The 11,470-nt window shown below is 35.1% G+C and overlaps 2 protein-coding genes across 2 annotated transcripts; one reads left to right on the top strand and one right to left on the bottom strand.

Annotated features, from left to right (window-relative positions):
• Nucleotides 1–61: 61 nt before the first annotated feature.
• On the top strand, nucleotides 62–2,648 carry LOC114516725 (protein LCHN-like). Its single transcript, XM_028536277.1, has 8 exons — nucleotides 62–431; nucleotides 639–738; nucleotides 815–976; nucleotides 1,116–1,251; nucleotides 1,410–1,548; nucleotides 1,644–1,772; nucleotides 2,096–2,243; nucleotides 2,342–2,648. Exons 1-8 carry the CDS (start codon nucleotides 206–208, stop codon nucleotides 2,598–2,600), a joined length of 1,299 nt encoding a protein of 432 aa, XP_028392078.1. The 5' UTR covers nucleotides 62–205; the 3' UTR covers nucleotides 2,601–2,648.
• Nucleotides 2,649–10,454: 7,806 nt separating this feature from the next.
• On the bottom strand, nucleotides 10,455–11,310 carry LOC114516623 (39S ribosomal protein L38, mitochondrial-like). Its single transcript, XM_028536150.1, has 4 exons — nucleotides 11,296–11,310; nucleotides 10,888–11,049; nucleotides 10,667–10,794; nucleotides 10,455–10,558 (listed from the first exon to the last, which is right to left on the bottom strand). Exons 1-4 carry the CDS (start codon nucleotides 11,298–11,300, stop codon nucleotides 10,455–10,457), a joined length of 399 nt encoding a protein of 132 aa, XP_028391951.1. The 5' UTR covers nucleotides 11,301–11,310.
• Between the last annotated feature and the right edge of the window lie 160 nt (nucleotides 11,311–11,470).

Genomic DNA, 11,470 nt, shown 5'->3' on the forward strand with positions numbered 1-11,470 from the left:
ACAATTTCAGGGGTCAAAATGTCAAAAAAATATTGACAAGTTTGTCTATTGATATTTCGCTTGAAATGCCCTTTTTTTGGGCGAAAAGAAAGAGTTTTTATGGAATATTTCTGCAGTGAGAATACAATTTATTCATTTACAATCTGGGTTCAATTTACAACTGAAAAGCTATGATCCAGGGGGGGAGTTGCTTTGTATCTCAAGCATGGCTGCAGATGAGGACGATATAAAGGGACTTGTTTTCAACGAAGAAATACCCGAAGCAACTCATTTTCCTACGGAAAAGGTTACCGAATATGGTTCTACAGAACAATCTTTACCAGGAAGACTAAATATTGCGGGAACTTCGGGCGCAACAGATCCAGGAGACGATGAAAGCCACGAAGAATTCATTATCGCAGTCTTTGTCGTGTCATTTGACACTAGAAAAGGTTTTGTTGTATTTGAAGTTTTGACTTTTGATCTTCTTTTTGATTTCATGATGATAGTGTATTGTTTTTAAGTTTGCATACTAGAGAGCACTTATGTATCAATCATGATATTTTGTGGTTAATTAATAATTTATAATTAGTAATGAGCAGTAATTAGTGAATAGTAATTGTAATTAGAACATACTAACCTGTATGATTTATATTTAGGTAATATAATTGAATGGAAGTATCCAGAGTGTGTGAAGTTGACTGGAGTTGAGTTCAAAGCTTTAGCAAGTGGCTCACATACTGTATTCAAAGATTTTGTGTAAGATTTTAACATATTTTTGACAAGTAAACATTGATTTTACATAACTTTTGACTTAAATGATATTCTTTACCAGTTATTTTAAACATGGCGACAATCAGTTTGGTCTTAGTTGCTATGAGCGAATCTCTGTTGAGAACGAAAATGAACGTGGCGCAAGGATGAAATCTGTTGGAATCATCTGTTCCAAGTATACGTCTCTCCATGAACATATGGAGTTTCTGGAAGATCAAGTTAGGTAAAAATCAATTAAATATGATACAAGCTTAGCTAGCAGCAAATACACTAAATCTGACACATATGAGTTGCATCTAGACATGAGATTTACTTCAATATCTGAACTTTTACTTCTCACTTTGTTTTTATTTTTTATTTAGATTCCAACTTGAAAATCCAGAATCATATGAAAGTTTAATGAACTATTACAATAAATTCAGAGTGTGCAGAAGAAAAAACAACTGGCTTCATTCACCTCAAAATGTCCTTGGTGTAGAGGACTTGCCTTTTCTGAAGGTGACGTATGTTACACACTCATAAACTGATAAACACACCCAACTAGCAGCTTGTTTGTTGACTTGTTACAAGATTTTTTCATCCACATAGCATATTTAGGTTCACAAGCAAAGCATTCAAGCATGGCAGTTGCTAATATCCTTAAACGTTTTTCATAGATAACCCATCCTGCTGGTTGTTTTTCACAATTTCTTAATTTCTTTGGCGAGAAAATTTTTATAATATGGAAACTGATTTTACTTCATCGACGCATTCTATTCTTCTCCCCACCTCCCGTGGGGATCTCCTGTTATAGAGGTGAGACTAAACTCTGCAATAACACTTCTTATTGTTTATCCATTTTAGCAAACTTACAATAACAATTAAATTTGTATTGTTTGTTAATTTTTTAGTTTACTGTGCTTGTCTTTTGGGCAGTCACTCCATTCCGCTTTCATTTGAGAGTGGTTCAATCAACCCATTGTTTTTTACAAATATTTTTGACATTCCTTATTTGGGGACAGAACACAAATATATTGCATGTAAGTGAATTTTTTTGTTAGTAGTTGTCTAACCATAATATCTCAGGCTCAGGGATTGCCTTCAGTTTACTCTATCAAACACTTTTTTATTAAGTTTCTAGCTTCTATTTGCAATTGTACTGAATCAAATGTCCAGACTTGACTAATGATCTCTGAAGAGTATTTAATGTTTAGAAATTAAAAAACTACCCAGTACAGATTATACTGTATAGAGTTAGCTAGTGCAGTTCCAGTAGCCCGGCCCCTAGACCCTTCATTATGTAATGGATCTACAGTGCAAGCTAAGAGTGCCCTAGTTTGAAATATATATCTTCCAAATTTAGGCACAACAGAAAAAATATTTGAAAGTAAAAGTACTCTTTATGATGTGTATGTGGACAATCAGAACATTAAATGCAAACCATATTTATCATCAATACAATATGTTAATAGTTACGATAAGAATCGATATAATCGATTGCTTGATTATCGGTGAGTCTCAATAAATATTATGCAAATTATTGATTGAGTAAAGTTTCAAACTCAGTCACTCCAGTTTATACTAAACAGTCAGTTTTCTTCCATTTCAGTTCAAATCAACTGTTATTAAACGAAGGTGAATGTGTCGATGACGAAAAAATGTACGCGAGATTTTTTGCGGATTTAAACAACAGTCTTTTTCAAGCGCTTATAGACGTTGCCTCAACGCGCGATAAACTTCTTCGTTCTGACGCTATACGCGAAATGGGACTGGATCCAAAACACGATAGAATATTTTTGAGAGAATTAATAGAACTTTATGGCGTCGAGGTTCCGTTAGAGAATGACTCTTGTTGTTGTATTATGTAATATATTAAATGAGTAAAAATTAGGTTTGCAAAACATGGCTTGATTGTCAAGTTGTTCCCTTCCAAATATTTCGCCCATACCCTTTTAACACTAATGGGGTAAGTAATTAGGCACATTGCCACTCTTATCTCCAATCCTTCCCAGTCGACGCAGGGGCTGCCTCCCCCCTCCTCGTTTGGCTACAAAGTAAAGCCAATGAGCTATAGCCTCCAGTTTAAAAACCGCTCTACCATAGCTACCCAGTCTGTGTATGGGTGACACAATGAAACAAGCCTGATGTTTGATATTTTCCCAGAATACGCACGCTGACAGTTTGGAGGAAAAACAAAATCACTGCGACAAGATAGTACAGGCCCGTCGGAACAAAATTTGGATTGCGGGTCGGGGCAGTGTCAATTGGGAAGGAAGGGCGTGGTCCACAGCTTGAGTGAAAGTGAAACAAACTATCAGACAAACTAGGGTTAAATTCCACGGTATGTAAAAATAATCGGGGGACTGCACACCCAATGCACACCCCAACCTCGACGGGTCCGCAGCAAAACAGTCTTGAAAACTTGACCGCAGTTTGCCAGTGAAATATACACCAGATAAGCCGTAAATGAGATGCAGTTTGAGATGTGTGTAAGACCTTTGTCCAGCTTTTTCTCGAGGTCAGAAATACATAACGTTATTCTTGGAGGGTGGTCAGTTTTTAAATTTTAACCAATCATATGAGTCATGGAGGGTGTTGGTGCAAAATAACAGCAGGCATGGTGGTCACTGGTTATGTAACTTATGTGATCAAATCTAATCTGGCAAAGAAATAGAAAGAATCATTGAAGTACTTCTTTACAGCCATGGAAAATTGCTTAAAACTGATTCCTCGTAACTGTTACAATACGTACAGTTCAGTTGTTCTTGCTTTGTTTGTAGCAATTGGCGCGGTTCTTCTTACAATCGCGAGTGTTTTCGAGGCGAAATCAAGTCTGGAATGTGACCTGGACAAGTCTCTCGCGAGCACTTTATTTAAAGGGAAGTACATTGAAGCACAATGTCTTCTGAAATACGCAGAACAGTTTCTCCCTTCGTTACCTCTTACTGCTTTGATTGGAATTAGTTTTGGACTTGTGGTTGTATGTACTATCGTGTACGGTTACCTGGTGAAACATAGAGTGGACATCTTCGCAAATAATCCAAACACAACGACGAACCAGAGCGAAGAAGAAAGACAGCCATTGTCTGAGGCATCGCCAACCGCACGAGTGGCCTATCAAGGTAGTAAGCGTTATTTTGTTTTCATGGCTTACATAATCCATTTAATCGTTTGTCGTATAATACCACTGACAATATTCTCAGCATTTCTCTTAACCTCGTCTAATTTTCCGACCCATTTTGAATGTCCTTTGCCCAATATGAAAACAACAACTAGTACTTCCCATGAGAACGTCACACGGTCAACTACGAATTCTTCATTTGTGGACTGCACTTATTCAATGGGTGGAAAGAAACAACAAGTTGTTGTCGGCTTCGTCACGATAAATTTTCTCTTCGATGCAGTGACACTCGTTGAGATTGTTTATCTGTTGTGGTCGGCATGGAAGAGACCCACTTTCCATACTGATCAGGAGTTTATTAGCGTGTACCTTCTACGAAAACGAACCCAAACAATCCTAGAGATAAATAATCTGATTCGGGAAAATCAATTCGATAATTTGTTTGATGTGAGTCAAGGATTTAGAAGGAAACGAAACCTGGATGAAATTTACATCAATGTTATAATTCAAGATGGAAGGGATTCCAGAAGTAAATTTTTGAAGAAAGGTAGACATGAGATTTATGACATTCAATTGGAAAAACCCCCCAGTTCAAAAGTACTTGAGGGTACAGCAGAATTATTTCAAGCAGCAGAAGCTGGTGAAGACCATCCTAGAACTGTTCTTGTAGTTGGCAGACCAGGCATTGGGAAAACTTTGCTGACTGAAAAAATCTTTCACGAGTGGCAACAAGATAAAATACCTGAATTCTGGCATGAAAAAATTGTACTTCTGATTCTATTCCGTAATTTTAACAAGGGAGAAACAAGTTTACAAGACATACTACATCAGGCTCATGGTCTTGGGAAGTCAATATCATTACCTCAGTCCAAAAATATGTCCATCTATGAATATGTTTGCCAGAAACCAAGCAATGCAATCCTTGTTTTCGATGGCTTAGATGAACTTCAAGTAGATAATGAACATTTAACTGATGGAAAAATCATAAACAGTCCAAAAGAGCTTGCACATATTTACCTGATTTTTAAACAGCTGGTGAAAGGCAAACTATTACCTGGAGCTACTGTGTTAACCACATCCCGACCCACAGCAGAACACATCTACCAAAATCTTGATTTTAATAGAGAGGTGGAGATATTGGGTTTTAGTGAGGAACAAATAGAAGAGTATGTTGGGAAATTTTGCTATGACACACAGAAAAGTTCAGAAATATGGAACATAATCAAGAGTTCCCCAGAACTAATAAGCTTCTGTTATGTACCTGTCAATTCCTTCATTGTGTGCTTGACATTGCATGAAAGCCTTTATTTTGGTGAACATGCGAGTGATGCGACGGATGGAAACTACAGCAAGATTCCCAGAACAATAACTGAACTGTACAAAAGGGCTATAAGGATTTTGCTGTTCAAACACAATTTAAAATACCGCCATAAAGAACCCCCAAAGGATTACTTGACTGCAAAACTTCCAGAGCCGCTTCAAAAGGATTTAAACAAACTGAAAGAAATTGCAAGGAAAGGGATGGAAAATGACCAACTAGTTTTTAAGTTTGATAGCAGCGATGAATTTATAACTGACTTGGCAAATTCTGGTGTATTTAATCAGTTAGAAGATGAAAATCAGTACGTCTTTTCTTTTCTTCATCTTACAATTCAAGAGTTTCTGGCTGCACTACATGTGGTTGATGATATTAAAAATGTTGAAAGGTTTTTAGAAGAACGCATTAATGAACCCAGGTGGCATTTGGTGATCCAATTTGTAGCTGGGTTACTTGGAGATAAAATGAGAGAGTTAAGGTATGCCTAAGTTTTCTTCAAATTAGATAAAGTAGTTATATTGTATAGTCACAACTCAATTTGATAGCCATATATACGCCTAAAAATGCTCACGTTGATGCAAGTTGATATAAACAGGATGGAGCAATGTTGTGCTGCCCACATTGTTCAGAGTTGTTATCAACGTTGAACAATATTGTTGAAACTCAATCGGGTGTAACAATATTGTTCAATATTGATAACAACTCTGAACAATGTGGGCAGCACAACATTGCTCCATCCTGTTTATATCAACTTGCATCAACCTGAGCGTTTTATGCGTGTACATGTAAGGGAATCTTCTTATATCATTTATTCATTGTTGAATCATTTACGCCTGTATTCTAAAAGCTCACTCACACTCAAACTCATTGAGTGGGAGATCTTAATCTTCTCATAACAATTCAATGGCGGTATTTCCAGCCAAAAAGGGGCTTGATTTTCAGTGGTTTACCTTATATCTTTCCATCTATTGAGAGAAAACTTTCTCATTGACCAGCATTAACAAAATTTATATGTCACACTCAATTAGTGTAAGTGTGAGTGAGCTTTTTGAATACATGCAGCGTTAGTCTACATAATCTTGTATTCATTCACATTTAATTATTGATCAGGTCAGCAGAGCATGAAGACAGTGAAGTATTCGATGAACCCAGGTGGCATTTCGTTATACGATTTGTAGCTGGGTTACTTGGGAATAGGATGAGAGAGTTAAGGTATGCTTAATTTTTCCTCAAATTAGATAAAGTTATAAAGTAGCCAGTTATATTGTATAGTCACAACTCAATTTGATAGCCATATGCATGTAAGGGAATTTTCTTATATTATTTATTCATTGTTGTATCATTTAGTCTATATAATCTTGTATTCATTCACATTTAATTATTTATCAGGTCAGCAAAGCATGAAGACAGTGAAGTGATTGAATGTATATGCAAAAGGTAAAAAATTGTTATAATTTATAGGCGTATTGGGTAGTATTGCATTATGGCTGATGCATGTTGCTAGCTGGCATCAATTTAAAACCCTCAACAAAAATCTGCAACAGCTTCCTTACCTAGCATTAGTGACATTAAGAATTTTCCAAAGTTGATAAAACCTCTGCCTGTTGTATAAATTATGAATGATTCTGATTAGCCAATTCTGTGAAAGGTTGCTGTACTTATTTTTTATTCAAACAATTATTAACATAATTATAACTTTCATCAGATAATTTAATGAAATTGCTGAATAACTTTTGATGACTTTCATTGATTCCAGTGCAGTTTCCTAGTCAATAGTTTTGCATGCTGTACAATGAAATATTCATTATAGGACAAGCACGTGTCAGTTGAGCTGGTTTGAAGCGATATGATTGGCTAATCAGTGATTCACGTGATACTCGGCTGCGACTCACTTTTGTATTTTTTATGCCCCGCGAAGAAGATGAGGAGAAAACTGAGTTAAAAACAAACAAAAAACCTTGAAAAACTATTCAAGATTATTAAAAAGAAAGAAGAAAAAGCTAAAATTACCTGAATGGATATATTTGAAATATTTAAGTGACGTTTTGTTGTTGTAATTTCAAAATATGAGGTAATATTTTACTGTTTTCAACAATTTATCAAACAGCTTAGTACGAATGCAATAGTTTTCGTTTTGTACTTGGGAAGACCATAACCTTCAATTTTTGGCAGACAAAACGGAAAAACTATTTTAACACCATTTTAAAGAAAAAAAAGCTGTCACAGAATTTATATTTTCTTTTGAGAAATTCTTACTTTTGTAGTTTTGTTTCTACAAAAAACAAAATGACTATTAGTCTGTACATGTGTTGTCGTTTTTACGCCGTTAATTAATTTTCTCTTTGATAAAATGGCCATTACTACCAAGTTTTCTCTAAATATAATCCTTAACTTCTAAACTTTTCTCTCAAAATATCTTAATCTAGATTTCCAGACTGGATGCCAAAGAAACGACGTATTGACGAGAGTAATGACAAAGGTTTACTCATGATAAAAAGTGTTTGGGAAATGCAAGAAGATCGCGTCATGAAAATGATTTCGTCGTTTCCGTCTGAGGATGATGATGAAACCTTTCTTTTGGAAGAATTAAATATTGCACCAGCAGAATCTACGGCTTTGTTCAAATTTTTAAGCCACATCAAGAACTTGAAACAGCTTCAAATCAATCTTTGTACTGTGACGAACATTGCTATCCGTGAATTGGCTGAGTTTTTGAAGAAAGACAACCATCGCCTGGAGAATGACAACTGTGAACTTACTGAACTAGATGTAAGTAACAATAGTGGTTTAACAACTGAAGGTGTTAAATATTTAAGTGATGCTTTGAAGAGTAACAACTGTAAACTTACTGAACTAGATGTAAGTGGCAATGATTTAAAAACTGAAGGTGTTAAATATTTAAGTGATGCTTTGAAGAGTAACAACTGTAAACTTACTGAACTAGATGTAAGCCGCAATGGCTTAAAAACTCAAGGTGCTAAATATTTAGGTGGTGCTTTGAAGAGTGACAACTGTAAACTTACTAAACTAAATGTAAGTGGCAATGATTTAAAAACTGAAGGTGTTAAATATTTAAGTGATGCATTGAAGAATGACAACTGTAAACTTACTAAACTAAATGTATGTGTCAATGATTTAAAAACTGAAGGTGTTAAATATTTAAGTGATGCTTTGAAGAGTGACAACTGTAAACTTACTGAACTAGATGTAACTGACAATGATTTAGAAACTGAAGGTGTTAAATATTTAAGTGATGCTTTGAAGAGTGACAACTGTAAACTTACTAAACTAAATGTAAGTGGCAATGATTTAAAAACTGAAGGTGTTAAATATTTAAGTGATGCTTTGAAGAGTGACAACTGTAAACTTACTAAACTAAATGTAAGTCACAATGATTTAAAAACTGAAGGTGTTAAATATTTAAGTGATGCTTTGAAGAGTGACAACTGTAAACTTACTGAACTAAATGTAAGTGACAATGATTTAAAAACTGAAGGTGCTAAATATTTAAGTGATGCTCTGAAGAATGACAACTGTAAACTTTTTGAACTAAATGTAAGTAACAATGATTTAAAAACTGAAGGTGTTAAATATTTAAGTGATGCTTTGAAGAGTGACAACTGTAAACTTACTGAACTAAATGTAAGTAACAATGATTTAAAAACTGAAGGTGTTAAATATTTAAGTGATGCTTTGAAGAGTGACAACTGTAAACTTACTGAACTAAATGTAAGGGGAAATTATTTAAAAACTGAAGATATTAAATATTTAAGTGATGCTTTGAAGAGTGACAACTGTAAACTTGCTAAACTAGATGTAAGTCTCAATTATTTAAAAACTGAAGATATTAAATATTTAGGTGATGCTTTGAAGAGTGACAAATGTAAACTTACTGAACTAAATGTAAGAAGCAATGGTTTAACAACCAAAGGTGTTAAATATTTAATTGATGCTAAGAGTGGCAACTGCAAACTGATTTACTAAATGTAAAGTCGTAATGGCTGCATTCGTTGTAAAACGCGACAAACGTTGTGAAATGTTTTTGTTCAGCTGTATATTGCATGCAAATTATATTAATATTTTTCTACGTGACATCATAGGCGGCCCAAACAAGAACTGATCTCGCTGACCTCGCGCGACGCTCATGGGTCATGTTGTCTGAACAGTCTTATATTATGACTACATTATTATGATTTATATTATATTAGTCATTATATAAGACTGTTCAGAGAACATGAGCGTCGCGCGAGGTCAGCGAGATCAGTTCTGGGCCGCGTATGGACACATTCGGTATTTTACTCTCGTAGTTTTTTATTTATTCATATCTCGAAGGTAAAATTTGCGAGAACGTGATTCTTGTTTTATCTGGGTGTAGTCGACAATGAATTATAGACTTCCCTTTATGGAAACAAATTATCTTTCAAATGTTTTTATTGATTAAATTTAGCCAGTGTGGATGGGACGTTTATAGGAATGTAAATTTAGTAAATCAGTTTGCATTGTTTAAAAATCAATCAGTGTTTTGTAGTTTCTGACTGTATTTTCTGAAGTTTTTAATGCTTTGTAAATAGTATTCTTGAGTGTATATGATTGTATTTCTTGTAATTTGTATATATATCTTGTAGTTTATTATTGTAATTTCACTAATTCGTAGGAAGATTTCTTTGTATTAAAAATAAACTTTTCACTGCTAGTATTAATGCTTTGTCCATAGCCAAGGCAGACCAGCAAACAATGTTTGTTCGTAAGGTTACTTAAGGTCTGTTCACACGATCCAATTTTGTTGGATCCAATTCACTTCTGACGTATGAAATATAGTCAGCTATTGGTGAAGCCGTAGTACATTGGCTTCAGTGGATTTGCTGCTGATATACATTACAATACAACAGACTATAAAACATCCATCAGAAGTGAATTGAATCCAACAAAATTAGATCGTGTCAGTGAACAGACTTTTATATAGTGATCCACCTGGTCAAAGTTTCCCATTTCGTTTCAGAAAAGCATGCCCGTGAATGTAATATGTAAGCAGAAAGCATGTATCCTATCTACTGATCGATGTGATCCCACAAAATCTCTCATATTCTCTACGAGAACGAACAACGTTTCTGTTATTGATCTTGTCTCTTTAAAAGCGTCGCAACTCCAGTGTAAAATTCGGCTCCGCTCAAAGTTTCTTTGAAATATTTCCAAGTCAACCCACCTCATCACATCTCTAAATAACCACTGCAAGCTATTTTGTGTGAAAATTTATTTAGACCGATTTACAGAGAACAAAACTGGTTACATATTTGTGTATTTTTTTGCGAATATCTCTCTAACTTGTGAACGTTTTCTTTGGTTCGGTGTCAAGAATGGTTCCAGGTCATACACGGGTTCTTTTATACCTGAACGAAGGTTAAATGTTTTTAACAAAACCGAACTGATTCTTTCAATATTCCAGTAAACACTGGTTAATACTGAAGGTCAGTAAGGATCGCGTTATTTTTTGTTACCCAAGATTTCTGTGAAATTATTTGATACGGACATGTCCCAGGTTGCTTGAAAGAAGGAAAGTGCCTGAGGAACAAGTTGAAAATTGTCCAAAAACGTCGATGTTTTAAACGATCTGCTGACGAGACATCTAAACACAATTTAAGGAATAAAGAACACGGTTTTTATATATTGTAACTTTTATTGGTTTGTCTCAATTTTGACTTCCAAGAAACGCTCTAACCTTGTGTTGTGTCTTGTGTGAATATCCTCGTAATCATAGCGTGTTGTTTGCTTCAGAAGACAAAACACAATTCTGTGATAACCAGTTCCTTGAACAGGGCATGGTGGAAGATACTGACAGACTGACTCCCCCTGAGTTAAATCTCCGTTAGGAATATTACCGCTGAAAAGAACAGGATGAGATATTGAGTGTACGAATATGAAAACAATTTGGAAAGAACTTCAAGATCCTCTTGTTTGGAGATGAATCAGTGATACTTCATATCTCATGTCAATCCTGTGATAGGCATGTGTCAGTATAAACAATGAAGACTTATCTGATTGAAAAGTCAGAGAAACAGAATCTACTGGTTCTAGGGTTCTTGTCTGTGGTTTATCAAATGTTGCATCAAAAAGTAAACAAACTTACACCATCCAGTGTAGTATTTCACTACATTAGCCTACAGAGTAAATCCTTCAGTTTAAAAACCGCTCTACCATAGCTACCCAACCTGTGTATGGGTGACAAAATGAAACAAGCCTGATGTTTATATTTGCCCAGATTACGCACACTGACAGTTTGGAGAAAAAATAAAATCAGTGCG

This window comes from Dendronephthya gigantea, unplaced genomic scaffold, assembly GCF_004324835.1.
Source record: "Dendronephthya gigantea isolate DGI-Jeju-01 unplaced genomic scaffold, DenGig_1.0 000006F, whole genome shotgun sequence".
Classification (NCBI taxonomy): domain Eukaryota; kingdom Metazoa; phylum Cnidaria; class Anthozoa; order Malacalcyonacea; family Nephtheidae; genus Dendronephthya; species Dendronephthya gigantea.

What these genes read in the sequence shown, in the direction of transcription:
- LOC114516725 (XM_028536277.1), top strand. Translation starts at nt 206, where the DNA reads ATGGCTGCAGATGAGGACGATATAAAGGGACTTGTTTTCAACGAAGAA. An exon ending in GGGGATCTCCTGTTATAGAG is followed by an intron (nt 1,549 to 1,643) that starts GTGAGACTAAAC and finishes TTAATTTTTTAG; the next exon opens with TTTACTGTGCTTGTCTTTTG. An exon ending in AGAACACAAATATATTGCAT is followed by an intron (nt 1,773 to 2,095) that starts GTAAGTGAATTT and finishes TTCCAAATTTAG; the next exon opens with GCACAACAGAAAAAATATTT.
- LOC114516623 (XM_028536150.1), bottom strand. An exon ending in CACACAAGACACAACACAAG is followed by an intron (nt 10,795 to 10,887) that starts GTTAGAGCGTTT and finishes AATTGTGTTTAG; the next exon opens with ATGTCTCGTCAGCAGATCGT. An exon ending in TAATTTCACAGAAATCTTGG is followed by an intron (nt 10,559 to 10,666) that starts GTAACAAAAAAT and finishes ACCTTCGTTCAG; the next exon opens with GTATAAAAGAACCCGTGTAT.